The sequence below is a fragment of the Martes martes genome (assembly GCF_963455335.1).
Source record: "Martes martes genome assembly, chromosome: 12".
NCBI classification, from domain to species: domain Eukaryota; kingdom Metazoa; phylum Chordata; class Mammalia; order Carnivora; family Mustelidae; genus Martes; species Martes martes.
In genome coordinates, this window is record NC_137900.1 from 53,625,825 (window position 1) to 53,650,620 (window position 24,796).

Consider the following 24,796-nt stretch of genomic DNA (forward strand, 5'->3'; position numbering starts at 1 on the left):
CTCCGTGAAACCGAGAGGGAGAGCCTTGTTCGCGTGGACCATAATTCCCCTCACGGTTTCTCCACCCTCTTCATTTCCATGGCCCCTAGTCACTCTTTCCTTTGTCCTTGACATTTTCTAAAATTAGCTTTATCAACTCTTTCCAGTATTTTTAACTCCCTTGAGCTGTTTGCACAACCTTTTTGCCTTGTAGTGACTGTTTACCCAGGCCGGCCTTTAAACAGGACAAAGTAGGAGAATTCAACCGGGAAGCATTTCAGCTTCTATCCACACTGTTTGTCCTACTAAATTCAGAGACAACCTGGTTCCTGCCCCCCCGTAACTTTCTAGAATAGCTGTTGTGAAAGAAAATGGAGAAAATGAGCTCTTCCTTCGCCAGTGATATATCTTATTTGGGCCCAGAAAGTCTTGCTCTGTTCTGGAACTCCTAATGATGCAAACAGAAATATTTTTTGCCATGTACTTTCACAGCACAATAGCAGATTTCAAGTTCAGAAACTCTAAAGGTGATATATAAATTTCTTTGCCAGGGTGGCTCAGTCAGTTAAGGCCGCTGCCTTCAGCTCAGGTCATGATCTCAGGGTCCTGGGATCGAGCCCCACATCAGGCTCTCTGCTCGGCAGGGAGCCTGCTTCCTCCTCTCTCTCTGCCTGCCTCTCTGCCTACTTGTGATCTCTGTCTGTCAAATGAATAAATAAAATAAATCTTTAAATTTCTTTGCCAGATATAGGTACTGTATCATAATAAACATGTCTTTTTCCTTGTTTGTAATTTTTTTTAAGCATTTGGAGTCAAGCACTTAGATCTTTTAACAGAATTTCCATCTTTTTAAAAAAAAAAGATTTTATTTATTTATCTGTCAGAGAGACAGAGAGAAAGAGAGAGACAGAGAGAGCGCAAGCAGGGAAAGCAGCAGGCAGAGAGAGCACAGTCTCCACTGAGCAGGAGCCCGACGTGGGCTCTAATGGGATCATGACCTGAGCTAAAGGCGGGTGCTTAACCGACTGAGCCACCCAGGTGTCTCTCTATTTTGATCCTTTAACATCCTGACCTTGCCCACCCCGGAGGGACTGCCCCTCCCAGGGCTAGCCAATTCCTACCTGTAGTAAACAACTCACCCTCCAGCTGTGTACTCTCCAGTCAATACAAACTAATCAATCTGGGGCCCACAGCCCCAACCACCTCCTTTAGGCATCTCACCCTTAGGGCGGCTGCTGCCCTCCCCTAATCACCCTAGGTCCAGGTACCACACAATTAAGACAGCCCCTATTCCCCAGTGCCTCCTGAAATGATTCAAATTAGTCCCTTCAATTCCAATCCTGCTTAGTTTGACTCACCTGTTCCTTCCCAGAGAAACCACAATAAAGGCTCTTGCCCACATGTTCCCTGCTCCCTCTGCCTCTGACCCAGCCCTGGTGGCTCCCCCAACGCCTCCCGCCACACTCCCCATGACATGCTGTGTCCCCCTTCTCTTCAGATCTATGAGTGTAATAATCTATCTTTTCAATGGCAATTGTTTCCCTGATCTGTGGTCCTCGCCATACATCAATAACAATAAAACCTAGATTTAAAAAACACGTACACAGAAAGGCAGACGGACTAGCGAAAGACCAGAGCCTGGCCTCTGCTTTGCTCATTATTCAAATGGACTTGGATGAAAGGTAGTTGCCCTGTCAGTTCTATTTAGCAAAACTGCCACTTTTAATGTTCCCAGAAAAAAGCATGATTTTAGTATAAAGCACCGTATTGTACTGGATAAGAAAGTTTCAGTAGAGCCGGCGAGAAACAGCTTGTGATGATGGCATCCACATTAAGTGTTAAAAGGTGCTGTGATTTTTAAGGTTTCTGGGCTTCTAGAGCACAGATTGGGTCCAACTGTAAACATACCTTATGAAGCAAATACAAGGAACCCCATTCACCTAAACAATTATGGTAAAGTTTTCTTAAATGTTCTGGAGTTTAATATATACCATGAAAACTGCATGCGGAGAGATTCAGTATGAAAAGCAAAATCCTGGAGGCACTGTACTCTTATCTGGGGCTTCCTTCTGTCTCCATCTCTGGAGTCAAAGCTACAGTTTGTCTGGACTCGGCATGCCTAGCAGTGGACACACAACAGGTGCTAAATATATATTTACCGATCCAAAGAATGTTTCTCATTATCTTTATTTTTTTTTTAAGATTTTATTTATTTGACACAGAGAGACACAGCGAGAAAGGGAACACAAAGCAAGGGGGAGTGGGAAAGAGAGAAGCAGGCCTCCCAGTGAGCCGGGAGCCTGATGCTGATGCGGGGCTGATCCAGGATTCTGGGATCATGACCCAAGCAGAAGGCAGATGCTTAAGGACTGAGCCGCCCAGGCGCCCCTCTCATTATCTTTAAACAGTCGAGGTAAGACATCAAAGATGCTCACTTAAGGGATTATGTAAATCAGTGGCTGGTTTTGAGAATTAAAGCCACTCCCTCTGGCCCAAACCTTCAGGATCCACTACCTTCTGCCCCCACTCAGAGAGAAACGTAAGACCCTTACGTGGTGAGGGCAGGGGACATCCTGGCATCTTCTGACCCTTACACCGAACTCCACCTGCTGGCTAACGGCCCAGCCCTTCGAGTGGCTGTGGCAGTGCACCCTGACCCGTGGCTCAGCCCTGCACGGGGACACTCACCAAAGGCTCCAGCTCCTTGCGGTCGATGAGGTTCATCTCCGTGACGAAGTAGTAGAAGTGTTTGTAGCAGGTGTTGACGTGGGCCTCCGCACCCATCACGATGACGCGGTCGAAGTGGTGGATGTAGACGTGGACGAAGACACGGAAAAGGCGGCACAGGATCTTCTTGCAGATCTGAAGGAAGTTCTTGGGGAAGGGAACACCTAAAGAAATAAAAAGAGAGAGGACAAAGCCGTGACGGGAACGCTCCGGAAGCCCGGGGGCGCAGGCACGAGGCTGGAGAACCGTCCTGCGTGGGAGCCTCCAGGCCAGCTCGCAGATGCCGGGCTCCACGTGGGCAGCGGCAACCAATGCTGCCTAAGACAGTGGCTAATGACCCTGTTAAGCTTAAATACCAGCAGGGACCTGGAAGAGACCATATCAATGAATGTAGAGGGCCTGGTTTGTTTCTTTGGGATATCTATGCTTTTATTTACATATAAACATTGGCTTTTATTTATATGTAAATATTAAATATTTATTTTTACATAGAAATGCATATTCTCCCTTCTTGCCCCCCCAACTTTATAGAGCACAAGAAGGTTCATTTTCCTCTTACATCTAATATAAGAGAACAGGTAGGAGGGGAGCAATGCTAGAGGGAGAGGGGTGCTGCCTGACACAGAGTAATAGGGGGCCACGGGGATGACAGCAAATTGGGAAGCACCTTCCTCTCAAAGGGAGCAGCCGTGGCAAAACTCCAGCCAATGGTGGCCTAATGGGGACAGAGGCCCAGGGTTCTTAGACCTTCTGATTTTCCAAGATAATTCAGGAATTTGGAGCTCTATGTGAACTTGCTACATTTTTTTAAACATAAGCAATAAATCTAAAGTTTTAAAAAAATACCAGTGGTCAAAACAAGACATCTTTCTGGCTTAATGTGGCCTCCAGGCTACCCGTGTGCAAATTCTGATCCAAATTTTTCCCGAGATTCACTGTTTCTGAGGTGGGCAAATGCAACAACCTCCCCAGATAGCGGACACTGCACTTGTCACCACTTCATCTCCTTGAGGAAGGGCAGAGTGGGTTACGGGGCAGGAGGAGGCACCCTGATTTCCTCTCTGGTGACCACCACTGCCTACTGGTCAGAGCGACACAGCAGAATGCACAAGTCCACTTCCTTTCTCCCTCTCGAACACTGTTGAAACTCTTGTTATTTACACTGTCCTTAAGTGGTGACATGTTGTAAGTTAAACAGACTTTGAATTCCTGCTCTGCAATTTTTCCAGCTGTATGACCATGGGCCAGAGAGTTAACCTCTTGGAGCTTCAGTTCTTCCACATGTAAATAAAAATTCCAACAGTTGTGAGGATTCAATACAGTGGTTGTGAGGATTAGAAGTGGTGCCCGTGCAAGTCTGGTTTCTCATCTATAAAAGGGTCATAATAAGGCCTTCCTTGCATGAGTGGGAGGGTGTTCACGTGTGTAAAATCCCTCGACAGTGCCTGGAGAGGAGGAACAACTCACTAAATGGAAAGGACGCCCCTTCTCTCCGCACGGTAAGGTCTGGAGCATTCAGCAGTTGTTATAAGGAATACATCACTGTTACCAAGAAAAGGTAGACGTGGCTGCCAGTCTTTCAACAGAGCTGCAGAGTGTGCTAAGGGTAGGCTCCTGGTCACTATCCATCCCTCCACAGGGTCCCAGTGGCAGCTGTCTGGTGAGATACTCTGTAATGGGATCACCTAGGACCCCAGGGCACGATGAGAGAGACAGAACATGACTGGCAGCTGGCAGAGGCAAGGTCTGCCTCCCTGGGGCCCGGCACCAATACCCGCTTTTCTTCAAATACAAAGTGGGACCTATCAAATGAAACCCAGGGAGAGACTTGGGCACAGCTTGGCAGCTGTCTGGGCAACAGATGCTAGGACTTAGGGATGGAGGTGAGGTAAAGCTGGGGAGTGGGCAGCCCCTCGCAGAGATTATGGGTAGCTTTCTATGATGAGGAGGGGCCAGCAAAAAGCTGCCAGACTGGGGAAGGGTCTGGAATATTCAGAGCAGCTCAAGTCCCAGAGGTGAAGGAATCCCCTGTGTGTTCCCATCAGAAGGGAAGCCCCGTAACCCACACAGTGACAACACCAAGGGTTGACATTTGATTCCTTTACAACCTATCTGCAAAGGAGGCTTTACTACTCCTATGTCACAGATGACTAACAGTGAAACTCTAAAGCACAGATTAATTTGCCTCAGGCTATTTAGCTAAAAAGTGGCAGGGCTGGGAACTGGACCAAGTCAGCCTGGTTCTGAACACTGTAAGATCTGGCTATGTTTGGAGTATGTCACTCTTTCTCTGCCAAGGACAGAGGCATAGCTCGATGGCTAAGTGTAATGATGCATCCAAAAGTTACTCTTGGTGGTACAGAAATATGATTTAAAACACAAAAAGTGGTAGGAAGTGAGCGAAGTTTGAAAAAAGTCTATATCCGCAACAGTCACAGATTCAAGGTGATAGGAGATCAGCTAATACACTCTGCTGCCTTCAAGGAGAGATGTGTTTTCTCTGTCCATGCCTTAGGACCTGGGACTAATAGAAAAAGCCAACATTTACTGAGCACTTACTGTGTTCCAGGGACTGAGCCAAAAGCTTTATGTGGATTAGCTGATTGAACTCTGAGAACAAGGCTTGAAGGCAGGTATTATGATTGTTTCCAACTCAAAGACGGGAAAACAGATTCAAGAAAATTAAGTAGCTGCCCAAGGTCACCCAGCTGGCAAGTAGTAGAGGAGGGGTCTGGAGCCAGGTTTGTCCAACTCCAAAGCCCAGAACCACCTTGAAAACCTGAGATGTTGCCCTGGGGCTCGGCACGCACCTCCAGCTCTGTGGCCCTTCCTTTCTGGGGGGCCTGAACCCCCTGTGGCAGGTTTACCTTTCACTCCCCCTGCCACAGTCCAGCAGAGGCTCACCAGCTGCCAGGGAACACGGGGAGTCTCAGCTGTGCCACTTCACCTGCTCGATCAGCCCCATACCCACACACTGACCGCAGGTAAGGCGGTCTCGGGTACACTGAGCATGTTCATGACAAGTGCTAGGTCCCTCTAGATGGTCCCCAGTTTGCACCTTTCCCCCATCCCTGTTCTGCTCAGCTCTGAACTCTTGGCTCTGCCTTCCATCCCATACCCGGTCTCTGGCTGTGCCTTTGTCCTCCAACTTGGTTTGCCTCTTGGGTCTCCCTTTTGGGCTATGGCTAGAAATGGTCATTAGAGTAGCAGAGAGGAGTTGCTTTGAGATTCTGGAAGATTAAAGTCCTAGTCCTACAATTTACTTGCCATACAGGCAGGTTACTTCATCACTCTTCTGCATTGTAAAAGAGAGAAAAAATTTGTTTTGTAGTGTCCTTAAACTAGTATCTTACTGTAACAGGTACTTAGTGGGAACTGTCAGACTAAATTGTACTTTTGTCCTTTCTCCCCTGAACTCCCCTGGTTGGTAAAACCCCAGGCTTAGCATCTCTTGACTGACTCTAGCTACAAGGTTGGGTCAGACTCTCTCACCATTCCCTCCCTTCCATGTAATTCATTCTTCAAAAGCGAACATTGCAAATGGTTCAGGTCAGGATGTGCTCAGCGTGCACCAGTCACCTCAGGCCAGGTCTGGAAGCTGAGAAGTCCTGGGCTGGGAGTTCTAGGGAGCCCAGGAACCCCAGGGCTCTCTGCTGAACCAGAGAGAAAATCCCAGTTCACAGAGAATGGGGTGAAGAAGAAGAATGCTTGGGGCACCCGGGCGGCTCAGTTGGTGGAGTGTCTGCCTTGGGCTCAGGTCATGATCTCAGGTCCTGGGATGGGGCCCTATGTCCAGCTTCCTGCTCAGTGGGGAGGCTGCTTCTCCCTTCCTCTCCCTCTGCCTACAGCTCCCCCTGCTTGTGCTCTTTCTCTCTCTCAAATAAATAAGTAAAATCTCAAAAAAATAAGAAGAAAGCTATATGGCCGTTGGGAAATTGTTTCAATTATTCTCTGTGGTTCAGGGGCCATTTCTATAGTTGGTCGAGTATTTTAGCTCTTTTCTCCCTTCTCTTCTGCCTTCCAGGTGTTCAGATTTGTGTGTGTGTCCACATGTATGCATGTGTATACAAGTGTGCATGTGTGTCTGTATGTATGTGTATGTATATGTGTGTGCATGTGTTTGTGTGTATGTATAGATGCATGTGTATATACGTGTGTGTGTTGGATTGTGTGAATGTGTTTATGTGTGTGTACAGACATGTGTGCATATGTCTGGGTGGCACGCACGTCTGTGTGTATGTGTTTTAAATGAACCTTCAGAAGGGGAGGAGTGGAAGACATCACTCCTTTGGAGGTAAAGAACCGGCTGTCCGTCCCTTCCGTGGACTCTGGAACGATCTCACCCCGTGTAACCCGCTCCATGGCAGCAAGGTAAGGCAAGATTCGATCCTGCTGATCCACTCCCTTCCTTGGCAGGTCGCAGAGGGACCAGCTCAGGAAATCAAATCAGTCTGAGGGCTTTTGTCTCCGTTATGCTGCTAAGAAATATCCAATCTTCATTAAATAGCCAAAGGAAAGGGAGCCCTGGGTGATGCCTGATTTGCAGTGTGTCCCAACAACACTCTGAGCAGTGGTATTATTGGCGCAGTTTTATTTTTTTGTTTTAAGATTTATTTATTTAGAGAGAGATTGTGGGTGGGGCGGGGTGCAGAGAGAGAGAAACCCTCCAGCAGACTCCCCGCTGGGGAGTGGAGCCTGACACGGGGCTCCATTCTAGGACCCTGAGATCCTTACCTGAGCTGAACTCAAGAGTTGGACACTAGTAAACTAAGCCACCCAGGTGCCCGGCAGGTTGTTTGTTTGTTTTGTTTCTTTAAAGTACCTGAGGCTTAGCTCAAAGTATTTGCTCCTGGCCCCACAGCTAAAGGGTGGTAATGGTTTGGCTCTAAAACTCAGGTTTTTCTCTTCTGCATCCTGTCACTATGGTAGGGAATAGAGCAGCATTTCATGACCTGCACTTTGCCCAGGACCTGGCTTATAGAAGGAGCTTGAAAAAAATGTGTGTTTGCTTGCTTTAAATGGCTACAGTCCAGCAGCGGGAAGAATGACAGGCTAATGAATCATCACAAATGGATGCTGGGCTTGTTACAATGATGGCCTGTACCTCAGGGAGCCGTACTCTGGTCAGGTCTGGGCAGAGGGCAGTCTACGTGGACACGTGGCCCCACTGACCCAGCTCAGGACTACATCCAACCTCCTGTCACTGCTTCTCTTGCGTGTGGGAGATATTATGGATCCTCCACTTTAGTAGTTCCCGAGGCATGTTTTAAAACTAATTTGGGAGAGCCTTGGCTAAAAAAAGAGAGGGACATGAGATCAAATGTATTTGCAAAAATGCTGCTTTCATAGAAGTTTACAGTGTATCTCTGCATAGGAAAGGAACTGAGAACTGCAGCAAAAAGTCCTATTTTACTCTGAACCTCTCTTTTCCCTCATTATATCTATTGGTTTAAAACACAGAGCCTGTAACAAAAGCCTGGCATTTGTTTCTATCTCATTCTACTTCTTCTACTCACAATGCAGTCATATGCAAATGTCTGGTCCCTCTAAGCCTCAGTTTCCCCATGTAGAAAGAAAGGAGGTTAATGTCATCTGTAGCTCGTGAGGTGGTTAGGATTAAATACACGTATAAAAGGCTTTGCCTAATGTCTGGCAGACAGAAATGCCTTGCTGACTCTCTTAGGAACGGTTACTTTGAGTATCCCATAGACCCAAGTGTTCTTCGGAAAATACTTTGGGATTAAATTCCTCCTGCATATTTACTTTTCAGGAGGGCACTTCGGGTATTAATACATCAATTCTGAATTTACAAAGAACTCAGAGGGGCTATGTTCTGCCTTACATTATTTTCTACAAGTTTCTCATACTTACATCTTGTATAATTGTTAAGTTCCCTGAACAAAGGGATTGTTTTTTATTTTGAGCCTGCCTTTAAAAGTACCTGGCACAGGGCTAGATGGGGAATAGTCATCCATCAAAATTGAATCATAAAAGAGCAGTGATCTTATTTAGTCAAGATGGGAGTCTATCATCTCCTCTTTGGGGGAGGGAAAAGCCTACAGCAGAAATGATAGCCTTTTGCCAGGATCTTGATATGTTCCTGGCAAAGGAGGCTCCACGCTGCTTTTGGTGAAAAGGAAGGAGAGCTCCGTGATAAGAACATTTTGATCTTACCTAGGCGGTGGGAAGAAAAAAACAAACAAACCTCAAACTCCTCTCTTCTTATCATTAAAACCTCCCTTCCTTGCCTTTCAATGTATTTTTTCAGGTGGTGATCGTTAATTTTCAGTTACTTTACTCAATTAGAAAGTTAATGGCAGACAATATTAACCAGTATTCCTAACTGAAGTAGGGTGCACGTCTCAAGTGTTTGCAGTTAAACTTTGACTAGTCTTATTATGATGGAGACTTACCATGTGACTATAATCCCAGACCCAGATAGGTACTGATTGATACAGAAAACAACCTTTGATCAGACAGTCTTGAAGTGATTTGCAGTCACCGACCCAGTCTCTCAGGGTATCCCCCACCTCTGACCCACCCCCAGCCACATCCCAGGACTCTCAGATTCAAGCTGGAAAATTTTAGACTTTAAGAAGCTGTTCCAAAAGGAGATGTGTTCAGAAGAGTGTTCTCCAAAGAGGTGACAGGCAGACACATGCATGCACACGCACGCACGCACACACACATGTACACACACCCCTCCCTGGATCTGGATGGTCTCGGATCCTGTGATGGAGCTCGGTCTCTGCAAATGGCTCAGTAATGAAATGAAGTTGGTGAACCCAAAACAGGGCCAGGCTGAGCTCAGATGCCAGAGTGAGCTGAGGCAAAATGCCTGGGCAGAGGTCAGAATCCCAAACCCATCACTCATGAGCCGTTCGGGCAGGAATTAGACTCAAAGCAAGGCTGCAGTTTGCAGGACGATCAGGCCAAGAAGGAGGCTGAGCCCGAGAGCGGGGATGAAAGCAGAGGGTGAGATGAGCCTGCCGGGCCTAGACTCTCCTGAAGGCCGCCAGGCCGTCCCCAGCTCTGCCTCCGCTGTTCGGGGAGACAGGGTGCTCGGCAGGGACCCAGCATCTGACAGAGCCCTGCGGAGTTTATGAATGTGCCTCACCGCAACTTTCTGATCTCCAAGCCACATGCAGTACCAGAGCTAAATCGAGCATGGAATATAATAATTTCTCTGGGGCCCCATGTGGATTTGCCTTTTATCTCTGACTTAGTAAATCTCCTTTCTCCAAAACAAAACTGGATAAAAAATTCCAGTGATTTCTGAGCTTCAATCGGTTCCCTTCTTCCTCCTTCCTCCTCTTCCCTCCCTTGCACTAAGCAGATGCCCCGTTCAGTCCTTCCTCTGCAGGCATACCTGAAAGAAAATAAGCTGTCTAAATGGCTTACGTTTCCTTTTTTATCCTATCACAGATGCTGCAAAGGGAAAGGGTCCCTCAGAGAATGCGGCAATGACTGGGAGGATGGGGCCCCAGGCTGGAGACAAAGGTCCCAAACTCAAATAAGAGCTAGGGCTAGTTTCTGTGTTCGCTAAAGTGCATTCCTGTTCTCATCATCTTCTCTCTTTTCTTTGGAAGAGAACGCTCAATGCCTGGGGATGAGACTGCTTCATGATCACACCCGGTTGGACCTGCACCACGGAGGTGTAGAGAGGAAGAGCTAAGAGATGGTCTCCAGCGACACTGACAACTACCCTCAAACATCCCAGGTCCCACAAGTAGTTGGTAGATGTTCCAGCCTGTCACTGACCTAGTTAATGCCTCTTCTTTCTTAAGAGCTCAGCCTAAAAGGCCGCCCTCATTTCTAGCCTCAGGTTATCTGACATCTGCTATCTGCTCCAGAAACTTCCTGAGCACAGATCCCAGAGAGTAACTCCACACTGCTCGGTGGGAATCCCTGACTGAAGGCCCCTCTCGTAGACCGTACCCTCCCTGAGGGTCCTCCTGGATGATCCTTAGTGCCCAGCGTGGAGCCTGGAGCAGGCTGGGCATGTAACCAATGCTTGTCATGTGCTGGATGGAGGCCTGACCTCTCAGGCTACATGCTGACCCTGAAATCAAAGCTCAGAAAGGTAAAATCTTTAAAAAAAAAGGCTGGGGGGTGGGGTGCCTGGGTGGCTCAGTGGGTTAAAGCCACTGCCTTCCGCTCAGGTCATGATCTCAGGGTCCTGGGATCAAGCCCCGCATCGGGCTCTCTGTTCCGCAGGGAGCTTGCTTCCTCCTCTCTCTCTGCCTGCCTCTCTGCCTACTTGTGATGATCTCAGTCTGTCAAATGAATAAATAAAATCTTAAAAAAAAAAAAAAAAAGCTCAGAAAGGCAAGGGGACTGACTGGCTTGGGATTTACAGTAAGTTTATGATGAAAAGGGCCCTGCATTCCAGTCTCTCTGATTCCAGAGCCTGTGCTCTTTCCACTCTTGCTAGATTACTCACGGGCTGTTCTCATGGCTCCTTCCATCTCTCTTCAATCCAACTAGCAGAATTGGGGAAGCAAAACTTGTTAAAAGACGAAGGTGGAAAAGGGAGGTTTGGCTCTCACTTCCCCAAACACATGTGTCATCTGGGGTAAAGGACAGCAGCTAGGCATCTGGCCCTGGTGTCCTCCTACGCGGGTTCACACTCTAGCCGTGGAACGTCCATGCTGCTTGTTCTTCAGGAAGTTAGCTAACTTCTAAGAGGCTTGCTTCCTGATCCCAGAAACGGGGATAATGATACCAGGGCCTCTGTGAGATGGTGAATTGGATCAACACAAGCACAGAGCCCAGGTACCCGGGAGGCTCTCGGGAAGCAACAGCCAATGTTACTGTGGTTAGGAAGTTCGGGCTCTTCCTGGTCAAAGCCAAGGGTGCGGGGAAGGGCAAAGGAAACAGGAAAGAGGAAGTGGCCTTTTCTTCAGAAGGGCAGACTCTCCTGAAAAGTGGATTTGGGGAACATCCTGAGAGTTGTCGAAGAGCTTCCACATGACAAGATGAAAACTCACGGTGTGCCCAATCCTTTTGGGGGCTGCCTGACCGCACGCGAGTAACAACCAGAAATGCCCACATTTCTCCTTAAAACAGTCGCTCCTGTCTGGGGGCGTCTGTGCCGTCCTTTATGTCTTTGGAGGCCAATAACTGAGGACAGCATGTATGAAACTCACTGTACAAGTCCTCAAATTCACTCATTCTCAATAGTTCATGAATAAAAACAACATCCCACACACGTGGGAAAAGAAAACAGACCTCCTCTGGCAGCGTGGCTGAGAACATACCATTTCCAAAACACTTGCAAAACAAAATGCAGTTGGATCACGAGGAAAACAAACAATGAAAAAAACGAGTAACACAGCTCTGTTTCTCAAAAATACGTGTCGTCCTCCTCTTGGCTTCCTCTGCTGCCCGTCCCATCCACATTCTCCTGCCCCCTGCAAAATGCAGAGATACATACATTTATCTAAAGAAGCCTCATGCTTTCGCTGGTGGAAAGTCCGCTGCGGAGGACTGACGGCTCTAAGCAGATGTTTTGTGTTATCTCAGAGCGTTCCTCAAGAAAGTGTCTGTTCCTCATGCCAAGGAAAACAATCTCCTGTAGCAAGACTTTGTTCCTCTGCCTAAAAAAAAAAAGTCCCCAAACAAGCTGACAGCTGCAAATGGTTAGAAATAAACTGGCTACTACTCTGTTCTCCCCTCCCTCTGCCCTTCGCCAGCGGGCACCCCCCCCGTTGCCCTCTGACCTACAATCACAGTGGTGGGACTGAAGGAAGATGGACGAGCATGTGATTATCCGTTCTAAACAGATTGTTAATTCTTTCAGACATGCCATTTGCTGGGCAGAGGAAGTGCTGTTTCAGCCACCCAGAGGAGCGGCTGTAGATACAACGTGCCTGCCTGTCCCACTTCCCTCTCTCCCCAGTGTCACCTCCCTGCTGTGGAGACTGTTCCTTATCTGCCCCTCAGTCTGTCCATCCACCAGCGTCCGCCGGCAGGCTGTCTGCCCTCACCCTCTGCAGGCAAGGCATGGAGGAGGGAGGAGACTGACAAAGACCCAGCAAAACCCCAAAAAGATACTCATTCACTCTGGGTTGGCAATAAGAGCTGTAAAAAAACAAACTGTAGCTAGTTCAGATGTGCTGAGTTTAATGAAAAGCACACGGGCCAAATGAGATGGGAGTGAGCCAAGCATTAGTTCATTAATGAACTTCATTAGTTCATTAATGAACTTCATTAGCACTGGAGACAGAGGTACCTGCCCTTGGATCAGAGCCCCAGTCAGTCTGCAACTGACTCAGCCTCCTTGTCGTGGATGGTATGTTCTGAGTGTCTTCACAAGTAAAAGTTTTCTCTAGTCACCGGCAGAAACTTTCTCCCACTATGGGAAGGACAATTAATACCAAATCTTGTCTGAATAGTTTCTAGCCTGTAATTTTCTCTCCATCCCCACAGCTACTTCCCAGCTCAAGCCACCATCACCTCCTGCCTGGTGTTGGAGCTTCCCCTGCTCCAGTCTTGGATTTCTCCAGTCTCTCCCTGACAGGCAGATGATCTTCCTAATATGCAAATGACTTTCCTAATATGGAAATTTCCTAATACGGAAATCTAACCAGCACATCCATCTTTCTGCATTAAACTCTAAAGCAGCTTCCCACTGCTTGAAGGTAAAAATCAGAGCTATTTAACACAGCAGGCAAGACTCGCCGTGGTTTCAACCCTGTGTATCTCTCCATCAACACCTCTGGAGCCCCCTAATTTACATATAATACTCCAGCCCTCTTGGGCCACAGACTGAGTTGGCAGCTGGAAACCCTCTTCCTCAGCTTTCCTTTTTAGTCTCTCTAACTTCCATTTGTTATTCAAGGCTCAACTATGTTATCACTTCTTCTAGGATATCCTCCTCATCCACCTCACCCTGGTCAGGTCAGGCACATGAAGATACCCTATACCTGTCCCATGAGAATACTTATTACATTGTATTGTAACTGTCCATTTTTTGGTCTCCCACTAGAATGAAAATTTTGTAGTATCAGGCAATGTCCTTTTACCTTTCTTGTTCACAGTCATCCCTGCCATCAAATGCATACCAGAACATGGTCTCAACGAGTCTCTGTTAAGTGAACACATGAACACATGACCACATAAAGTGGGGGTGGTGAAGACTTTACCTGCTCGGCTGCCTTTGCTTCCCATCTCCAAGCAGTGGCCAAGTCACAGCCTGAAAACTCTTGCTCTGTGGAAAGTTTCCCCAGGGAATTGCTACAGGCAATAATAATTTAAATTGAATAATTTAACCTTGTCTTGTCCAAAGCTATAAGGCTGTGGGGAAAGTTGATACTTCAGGGTGCCTGGGTGGCTCAGTCAGCTAAGCCTCTGCCTTTGACTCTGATCATGATTCCAGGGTCCTGGGATGGAGCCCTGCGTGAGGCTCCCTGCTCAGTGGGGAGTCTGTTTCTCCCTTTCCTCTGTCTCTTCCCTGGTTTGTGCACTCTCTCTCACTCTCTCTCAAATAAAGAAATAAAATCTTAAAAAAAAAAAAAAAAAGAAAGTTGATACTTTTATCTCTTCTTACCTGGCAGATTGCACAGAGAAATTAATTTTCTTATCAGGTTTTCACTCATAGTGAGAAAGAAGCACCTCCTCAAATTTACTGTATATTTGTACTGAAGTGTCAACTTTCATCTAAATAGAAAGGTGTCAGATAGTTAGTTTTCCAATCTTAGCAAAGATGGAAATAAGCTAGGATTGGTTCACAGATACTCCTGAGATACATGATGGGGGCAGGTAGGAGGGAGGGAGACGACAGCAAAGTAATGGATCCTTTTAGGAAAGGCTGGCAGATCCACATAGAAGGATGAATGGGATCCAGTTTGAGGGGTGCTTTGCAGAGCCAAGAGGGAACAGTGGCCAGGAGGAAATTAATCTGAGGCAGGGGTATAACTGTTGGGTGAATTTCCTTCTGACAGAAAGAGTAAGAAAAGGCAACTTGCCAAAGAAGTTCAGAAAGACTCTGCATGTAAAGACCCACAGAGCCTGAAGCGGAGGCGAAAATGGCAGGTGGATGTAGACGACCCTTTACGGCTGAGGTGAAGGGGTTAAGGTAGGGACTGAGCAGTAAGTGGTGAATCCTTGTATCTGCATGTAAGACCCAATGGGGGTCGAGGCGCCTGGGTGGCTCAGTGGGTTAAGCGTCTGACTTCAGCTCGGGTCATGATCTTGGAGTCCCCCACTGGGCTCCGTGCTCAGCAGGAACTCTGCTTGTCCATTTCCCTCCCCCCCAGCTAGTGCTTTCCCTCTCTTCTCTCAGATCAACAAACAAATAAATGAATGAATAAATCAAATCTTTTTAAAAAGATCCAATGAGGATAAGCTATTGAAATAGGGATGAAACCAGAACCATAGCTCTAATATTTGATCTCTGGGATCAGAGTTCAGCTAAATTCAAAGCCTAAGCTGTTAATCTATAAATCACCTCCTTGAATACAGTCTGAACCAGGAATCACAAAACCAAATGCCTTCAAGGTTCAGAAAGAAAGAGAAGAGTCACGTGGGCTTGGTGTTATACAGTAGGGAGCGGTGCGTATGGCGACAGCCCGAGAGTGCTTTCTGCAGGGAAGGGCAAGAACCCCTCTGCCTGGATGGTTGCTGTTGAGCAAGACGGCGGGCCCAGGACTGCCAGACCTTCCAGCAGTCTAGAAGATTCCAACTCGAAATCTGTTCATAGTTAAATGTTAACGGTGAATTAAAAAACATTAAAAATGTTCAACATTTTATTTATTAATGTAATTTATCTTCACATAGTTATCTCAGCTTGGAAAAGTCGACTTTCTGTAAGATGACAGCTTAATTTTTAAAAGTTTACAGTAAAAAATTTAAAGTGCTCTGGTAGCCATTGAGTACACACACCACCAGACCGTAGTATCTAACACCATTCTGTAGTAAAAGGAATCGGGGCTCCTGGGAAAAATGGCTGATTCTAGGGCTCAGACAGGACTATAAAAGATGGTCTGGCATTCCTGGTAGTGCCAGAAGGAAAGGATGTCTTCAATAAAATCACAGCCTTGGAGGGGTGTCCAAGGGACACTGGAGGCAACCTAAAAGAGCTCCTGAACCACCAAAGCTGGAATAGGAGCAACAAAACAAATGGAAGAATACTGGATTATAACCCAAAGTATAAAATAAATATCCGTAAGTTCAGACTGATATAAATAAATGATTGAATAAATAAATGGAAAATAGACAAATGTCTCATGCAGTGGAACTCCAAATAACTTATGTAGATACCTCCCCCAGCAGGAGGTAGAACCCGCTTTCCCGCTGTTAACTGCGGGGTATGCTAGGTAACATTCTTCCGAAGAGTGAGTACAGAATGAAAAGGGAGGTAGAGAGAACAACTTCATGGAGAAAACTGGCAAGCACTACACTGGCCAGGTGATCAAGGTTAACATCAGCAATGATAAGTCATTGGCATGGTGTGTATCTTGGATATGATGTGATGAAAATGTCACTTGGCCTCTGTGGTCTTCCTCTCGAGAATACAGAACCCCTACCTAATCACGAGAAAAACACCGGGCAAACCCAAACTGAGAGACAGCCTACAAAATACTGGACAAATACTGCTCAAAATTGTCAAAGTCATCAAAAACAAGAAAAGTCTGAAAAAGCATCATAGCCCAGAGAAGCATAAAGAGATATAATGGTTAAACGTTATGTGGTGTCCTGGATGGAATCCAGGAACAGAAAAAGGGCATCAGGGAAAGGCTCATAACATCTGAACACTGTGTGAAGTTTAGTTGACAGTTGGTACTGATGTCAGTTCCTTAGTTGTGACCCATATATTACAGATATAAATATAAAAGTAATGTAAGATGTTATTAACATGAGAAACTGTGTGAGGCATTTATGGGTACTCTCTGTACTATCTTTGCAACTTTTGGGTAAATCTAAAACTCTTCTAAGTAAAAATTTTATTTATATAAAAAATACCACTCTGGGGGCCAAAAATATTTGATTGGGCCCAGGAACCATGAGTTTTTACCCTTTGGTTCATGTACTGACATTTCTATATTTACTGATGAAACTCTGATCAGAACTGGCTACATAATCTGCAGAGCCCCTTGTTCAAAAATTATTAAGAATTTCAAGATGGTGATGGCAGAGTGTGAAACCAAGCACAGGCTGTCCTGAGGGCAGGTTCCATGTGACTGTACGTGACCCACGCCTGGGAAACAGGCATCTCTGCTACACAGCATCGTCTCAACAGAGCTGTCCAGTTAGTAGTTCTCCTTGCCAGATAAAACTCCCACATATACTCTTTATTTGTTCACTAACCAATTTACATAACTAACAAACATTTATTTGTTTGAGGATGTGCAAAATACTGGAGATTCAGCAATGAGCAAGAGTTAAATTGGACTGATAAATCTTAAGGTCACCTTATAGCTAAGTGTATTTGGGAACTGACACTAGAAGCTCCCCCAGGCAGACACCCCTGAGGTCCATCCCCTCATCTGGTCGATTTTCTCCTTTTCTCCCATGTTAACTGCAGTTCTATTGACTACAATGGGACTTCTGAAGGAAGTGGATTTTCAAAATTCTAATACTAAAAATGTAAAGGCATTATGAGACTATTTTATAATATTTGCAATGACGTTTCCATGACTGGCTCCTAAGAGAAACTTACATCGCCTGACCACCTAATGGCACCATGTATTAACATGTCAATATCACTGATGACTCAAAACAAACTGACAAACCCATAAGTTGTTTCCCCCACTTTGCAGATAAGAAAATGGGAAGCTAAGAGAGGTTGAATCACTTGCCCAAGAGATATAAATGATAGGTAATAGAGCTGAAATTTCAACCCAGATCCATCCCACTCCAAAGCACACACATTTCTCAAATAAAACACTTTCTACCCGCCGAAAACCAAGGCAAAAAATTAAAATTAAAATTAAATTAAAAATTATTTTTTAAATTAACTTCATCTTTCAGAAAATGCCTCCTAATAGTTAGCTTTAAAAATCCTCAATTGAAATAAATGACTGGCCATTAGTCAGTTTTAAGGTCCTTAATAAAACACAACTTTTGAGGAGAAGAGTCTGAGAGTTCGGGAAATTTGTCTTTTGGAATTTGGTTGAGGCAGGGGGAGGAGCAGTAAGAAGACAAAGGGACTCAAGCAATTGCCTCTTTAGGATTTGAGAGTCTACAGCAGAGGTTAAGATACGGATGCTGCAGGCCAACACCAGCCAGCAGGCATGTTTTCTTTGGACTACACAGTATTTTTGAAATGCTGCCAACATTTAGAAATTGGGACCTATAATACAAAGATCAAGAATTCTGGTTTCTCTTGGAAAAACTCAGAAGGCCTGGCACGACTGAACTGAGATTCCCACATGGCAAAGCTAAGTGCTGTCTGCTTTCTGTAACTGGGAGATGCTGTATTCACCTGGGCAGTTCCATTCGTTTCATTCACTTATTGTCCCTGGACTCTTTATTTTTATTTTTTTTTTTTTAAAGATTTTATTTATTTATTTGACAGATCACAAGTAGGCAGAGAGGCAGACAGAGAGAGAGAAGGGAGGATGCAGGCTCCCTGCTGAGCAGAGAGCCCGATGTGGGGCTCGATCCCAGGACCCTGGGATCATGACCTGAGCCGAAGGCAGAGGCTTTAACCCACTGAGCCACCCAGGCGCCCGTCCCTGGACTCTTTAAAGAAAACATTGCACGTGGTTGCAAATTTGGCTGCAGTAAATGGCAGGCACTTGTGGCTGTGTGCCCTTCCTTGGGATAGGCCTCCTGCCCTGTGGGAGAAGGGACTCTTTCCACCAAGGGGCCACTCCAGAATGGTGCCCACTGGCCTACCACCTGCTCCTCTAACCTGGGCCACCAGTCCCAGCTGCCGTGGAAGCAGGTGGTTTGGTTTTGTATGGCCGGGGAGGCTTGGTTTCATAGAAAACATCTACCGGCTTTACTGGAAATCATTATCCTAGTGGTACCGTCCCTGAGTATGCAGTATTTTCAGATTCCTTCTTACCAAGCCTCTCTGTAGTGAACCGTCCTCTTTTTTGTGCTCCGTTTGACACATATGTGCAGAGGGCACCATGTGCTCGTTTTCTGAAGGCAACTCCAGGAGGAGCATCAAGAGAGAGACTCCTGGGTTAATGAAGGCAATGGGCTTGGTGTTTTGCAACACAGGAGTTTCCTCCCTGTCTTGTCTTTGTTAACATTAATCGATCGATGGTCCTCAAATTACACAGACTTGATTTTCCCACTGCCTGCATATTTGCATGGTATACATAGACATCGCTAAACCCCCTTCTTGGCACATTTGGTCTATTCTATACTGTAACCACAGTGATGCTTTGGCGATGTTACACAGAAGCACTGTTAGCCAGCCTACTCACTGGAGAGAACCAAAGTCCTACCCCCCCACTGCCCCTATGCACCTTGAGGGGATCCTAGGAGTCCCAGCTGCGCCACCTTGCAGGGCACATGTCCCCTTGCCCAGGACGACCTCTCCTAAGTTCTGATGAAGTTCTCACTCTTGTGGGCTGAAACATTAGTACCCTTTGAATGGTAATTAGCAATTTTAAATGATTCCTAGTTTTGCAAAAAAACTTTTGACTTATAAACCTATGTTTAATTTATCAGACAGGTATTTGGGAATGTATATTTATAAAAGCAGATTGCTGCCTAAATTCTTTTGGTCTAATCATAAAAGCAGTAATGTTTAAAAATTAGAAAATGCTGCCAAGTATAAATATCATTATCACCCATAATCCCACCAAAGAATAACCACTGATAATATTTTGGCGTGTTACCTTCAGGCCTTTTTTCTTTGCATATGTATATGTACACTTATGTGTATGTGTGTAAGCATGTATGTATGCATATGGTATACTGTTTTTTAGTATATGTGCTGCTGAAGCGAGCACAGTATATTGTTTTTTAAAAATAAGATCAAAATCACATAATACATTGTATCCTTTTTACACTTAACATTATATCACGAGTACATATCATTATATCATGATACATATTAAACATTCTTTGAGCAACGAATTATCACAGATTCAACAATTATGAGGACAACATAACATCTGGGTAACTCTCCTTGAGTATATCTTCAGCAATTAGTCTCTGACAATTTTCCCTGGTTAGATTCTTAGGAATGGGTTGAATCCCATAGTTCATATATATATATTTAGTTTACATATATATTTTTTAAAGATTTTATTCATTTATTTGAGAGAGACAGAGTGAGAGAGAGGACAAGCAGGGGGAGTGGCAGAGGGAGAGGGAGAAGCGGTGCTCCATCCCAGGACCCCAGGACCATGACCTGAGCAGAAGGCAGACACTTAACCAACTGAGCCACCCAGATGCCCCTCCCATAATTTATATGAATAGTTCACACACATTTTGCACTTTACTCCAGAGCAGATCCACTTGTTTTATAGAGAATATTAGCTTTTCTGTAAATCTTGAAATGAAATTAATGGGCTCTATTTATCTGCAATATTGGTATTCCCTGGCATACCAGTGAATTCCTCCACAGTGTGAACACCTCAGCTGGAGAAACCCTGATGTAGGACTGAAGAACTAAAGCTGGAGACGGTAATTAATAGTCTTCCTTTGAGTATAGCCGTAGCTCTCTCAACCCTAGCTACACATTAGAATTACCTGGGAGCATGTTACTACAAAACCAAAATCAACCAAACAAAAAACCTTATTAGAAATGCAAATTCCTAGACCCCAACCCACAGGCACCATATCTGACTCCCTGGAACTAGGGCCCAGCAATCAGTGCATTTTAAGATGCACTCCAGATAATCATGATCCATGTTGAAGTTTTAAGACCACTGGCCTAGAGTATTCCTTGTACATATTCCTGGCCCAGGGATACAGCCTGCTTACCCCAGCAGGGAACCTTACTGAAGAGTCACAGTATCTGGTGTCAGACAGACCTGAGTTCACGTCTCTTATCTGCCACTGACTCTGCCACATGCTCTTGGGCAAGTAAGTGAATTAGCCCCTCGAAGGCTCAGTTTCACCATGCAGGACATGGGGATAACATTAACCATACACCTACGTCATTGGGTTATTATGAGAATTAAAGGAAAAAAAATAATGAAAGGTATTTTGCAAAATGGGTAGAGCTTGATAAATACTTGCTAGTACCATTACCCATCAGAGATACAATTACTAGTGGTCAGGCGGCCAGGAAGAAAGCTTTGGAGGTGGAGGAAGCCAAGGGATCTGGTGGTTGGAACATCCAAAACAGATGTTTGTTCCCTGATTCTTCTCTAGTACAGGCTTGGATTTAGATTACACCTGCCGCTGGCATGAACAGATGAGTCTCCCAGGATGAGACAATAAATCATTCTCCCAGGAGCTGTCTTCAAACTGTAGGAGTACTGAAAATATATGGCTAGAGATATAGGCCTGGTCATCTGGATGTGAGAACTGCCAGGGGTGGGAGGAGGGGGAGAAGGAGCCGGATGCCACTATTACCTAGACCAATGTTTGTAAACGGGGGCCATAAGAAGCATGTGGAGGGCTCATTAAAACACAGATTGCTGGGGGGTGCTTGGGTGATTCAGTTGGTTAAGCATCTGCCTTTGGCTTAGGTTATGATCTTGGGATCCTAGGATCGAGCCCCATGTTGAGCTCCCTGCTCAGTGGGGAGTCTGCTTCTCTCTCTCCCTCTGCCCCGCCCCCCCACCTCCCACTTCTGCAGGCTCTTACTCTCTCTCAAATAAATAAAATCTTTTTAAAAATAAATAAAAGAAAAATAAATAAATAAATAAAAATGATGGTTGGGCTGTACCCTGGTTTCTGCATGTTTGGGGTGGGGTGCGGGTTTTGCACTTCTATCAGATTCCCAGATGATGTTCGCACAGCTGGTCAGACCACACTTCCCGTACTAAATTGAAACTTCATGAAACTGAAAGGCAACACTGAACTGTGATCTATAAAAGCTTAAGAAAGACGGGACACCTGGACGGCTCAGTTGGTTAAGCAGCTGCCTTCGGCTCAGGTCATGATCCCAGGGTCTTGGGATCGAGTCCCGCATCCGGCTCCTCGTTCAGCGGAGAGCCTGCTTCTCCCTCTGCCTCTGCCTGCCTCTCTATCTGCCTGTGCTCACTCTCTCTGACAAATGAATAAATTAAAAAATCTTAAAAAAAAAAAAAAGCTTAAGAAATAAAAAAATGTTCTCCAAGACATTTGCATTTCCTCTGTAAAATTCAAATGCCTTCTGAGGTGCTATTCAGATTTGCCTCAGGACAGGACTGGCCAACCTGACAGACAGGCTGATGGTCACGATTTCATTTGAACCCCAGGTCTGGTGCAGGGTACTGGTGAGGCAGAGTGATGGGTGCAGGGGTGGGGTGGAACTCCAATCCTTCCCAGTTGAATCTCCTCCTTCCAAGAAGCCAAGCCATACCCATCACTTAGTGAGGACTAAGTGTTTGTATATACAATTTCATCAATTCCTTCCCAATCCTATGATGTAGGTATTACTTGTATCCCAACTTAGAGATGAAGGAGGTAAGCTCAAAGAGGTTAAACAAGTGTTCTGAAGACACATGGCTAGTAATAAGGATCTTCAGAAATCAGACTTCAAAATCTTTGTCTTTCTTTTTCTGACCCACACAGTGGGTGGAGGAGTCCCAGCTTGTAGACTGAAAGACATGTGCATGGCTGAGAACAAAGAAGGCATTGTTGGCATGTGGTCACCCTGCGTCGGAGCCAGGGTGGGGCGGGGTTAGTGGGATGGACTCTGCATCTAGGGGTAGGTAAAAGAGGCATGGGCCATATTCCTCCTCGCCTGCCCTCTAGTAAGCTCTGGTCCCACCGTCTGGACCAACTATACAGGAGGGAGTGTCGGCCTCACCCCATCCAGTTCCTTGGTAACTACCCTCAAGGATGTGACCAGGATGATGACAACCATCTCCAGTCCCAGCCGCAGCTCCAGCCCCAAAGGGACACAGTCAGGGTTTAGACCCAGCAGCATTAGAAATGGAGGTCAGCCCAGCTGAATGACTTATAGGGATGAGGGCTAGGGATTTCTGTGGCTGCCTGTTAATGCCTCTGGCTCACTCTTTGGCCTTCTGGTCCGACCACCCAGCCCCTGCCAGCTCTGCTTTGTTCCCTGACCCCACACCTCGGGGACTATAGCATTATTGAGTAGAACAGGTGAGTGAGGTGATAAGAGAAATGGAGGTCTTATCACACAGGAAGGCCAAGAGAAGACTGGATAGATACTGTTCAAACACTGAAAGGCTGTCATTTGGAAGACAGAAAGGGAAAAGAAAACAGCAAGTCATTTGCCCAGGGCCATAAAGCTGACAAGTACTAGAGTGGAGTTCAAGCCCATTTCTTTCTGACTTCCAAGTCTGTTCTCTTTCCACTACTCTCTTCTGCCTCCTTAAGGCCAGAGGCAGTCTCTTCCTTCTTTAGGTCAATGCAAAGACAAACTTGTGTTTTATCCAAAGTGTCTGAAAATGGGATGCACTGCTTCAGGTGATGGGGAAGCTTCCCCTGCAGGAGATGTTCAAATGGAGGGTTACTGCTAGTGTTACTGGTGAGGGAACCCAGGCAAGAGAAGGTAGTTCCCAGCACTGGCTACACGTGACAATCACCTACATTTGTTAACAGGATAGATTACTAGCCCCGCTTCTAATCTGCCCTGAGAACAGATAATTTTTCAAAGCACCTTCAAGGATTCTAAGGCAGCCTTTGGGAACTGTTTGGGTCTCCTTCACCTCAGAGATCCTATGACTGTAGAGATTCTGGTTTAAGAGGCCAGCTGGTGTTGATGTTAACAGCGACAACAATACTAGTTAACTGCTGAGAGTTACTTGGGCCAGGACTGGTGCCTGACGTCACGCAGTCCCCACCACCGCCCCACTGGGCAGACACCATCATCATCCCCATTTCACAGATGAGGAACTGGGCAGAGACGGATTAACTTCCCTGTCCAAAGTCATACCACCAGGAGCTGGAGAAGCCAGGCTATGAGTCCAAGCCGGGCTGGCTCTAGATCTTTACTCCTAATGGTAGGAGAAAGCACCAAATGTGACCCTCTCCAAAGCCATTCAGTCCAGGGCGGGCTCTGAATGAAACCTACCAGCAGTTAATTACCCAAATATCAAACACTGCACAGTACAGGAAACATCAGGAGTGAAACAGAAGCAGACCTTGAAATGACTGTAAGAACTAAGTTGCAAAGCTCTGTAGACATTTCTTTAGTTTAAATGTACTATATTGCGTTTTTAAAATTTAAACTTTTCAACACAGTGCAAAGGGTATCCAAGTCATTTTCTACAGCCGTTTCTTCACTTCAAAACAAAACCTGCTCATTAAAAATGGTTTTACTGTGTCATGGAATGTTCAAACACAATGGCATAAATATATTGACACGATGGTTAAAACATTAACCCCAGTGAAACTCCTGGTGTGTTAATTCAACAGAACCTGCCCCTGCCTTTCTGGGAAAAGCTGGGTCACCCCTGCTTGCAGGATGTGTTCAAATCCTTGCGGGCCCCCCCTCCCCCCCATCTAGGGGCCACCACCAGGACTGAACCTTTAGTACAGAGCCTTTCTTAACCAAATAGTGTTCCTCTTTCCTCTTTTAGGCCATTCTCAAGGCTCAGGAGAACAGAATGGAGAAATAGATGGGGGTATGTACAGTCTCAGTGCTGAACTCACCGGGGACTTTCCAGGCAAAAGGCCATTAAACTAATCCTCTCATTAAAGTTGATTCTGGTGTAGATGGCAAGATAGGAGCTGGTTTCTCTTCTGACTACCACTCTGTCTTCCCTCGGCATTGTCAATCACACTTTTTCCTGTTTCCAGCCCAGGGCTCTTAAACTATTCTTGCTATAAACTATTCTTGCTATTTAATAATCCTCTCTTTCTCTCTCTCAAAGTTGCTAACCCTTTGTGAGATTGGTTGAAACTCACAAGAGAGAGTTGGAACAGCCTGAAAGAGATCGAGCAATCAGAGACGCCTGTGCTTTTTCCTGCTGCCTGGGGAAATTCAATTGAGGCTGTGGGGTGGGAAGAGGTATAGTCAATGTCACACAAAATTATCCGGGGAATACCA

At 45.8% G+C, this 24,796-nt stretch overlaps 1 protein-coding gene across 1 annotated transcript in view; it reads right to left on the bottom strand.

The window, feature by feature from the left end:
* Positions 1–24,796, bottom strand: part of MOB3B (MOB kinase activator 3B) — a 196,624-nt gene that overhangs the window by 27,918 nt on the left and 143,910 nt on the right. Inside the window, exon 3 of the mRNA XM_080820804.1 lies at positions 2,668–2,870. Within this exon, the coding sequence (XP_080676930.1) occupies positions 2,668–2,870 (203 nt within the window). The remainder of the gene's footprint in view (positions 1–2,667; positions 2,871–24,796) is intronic.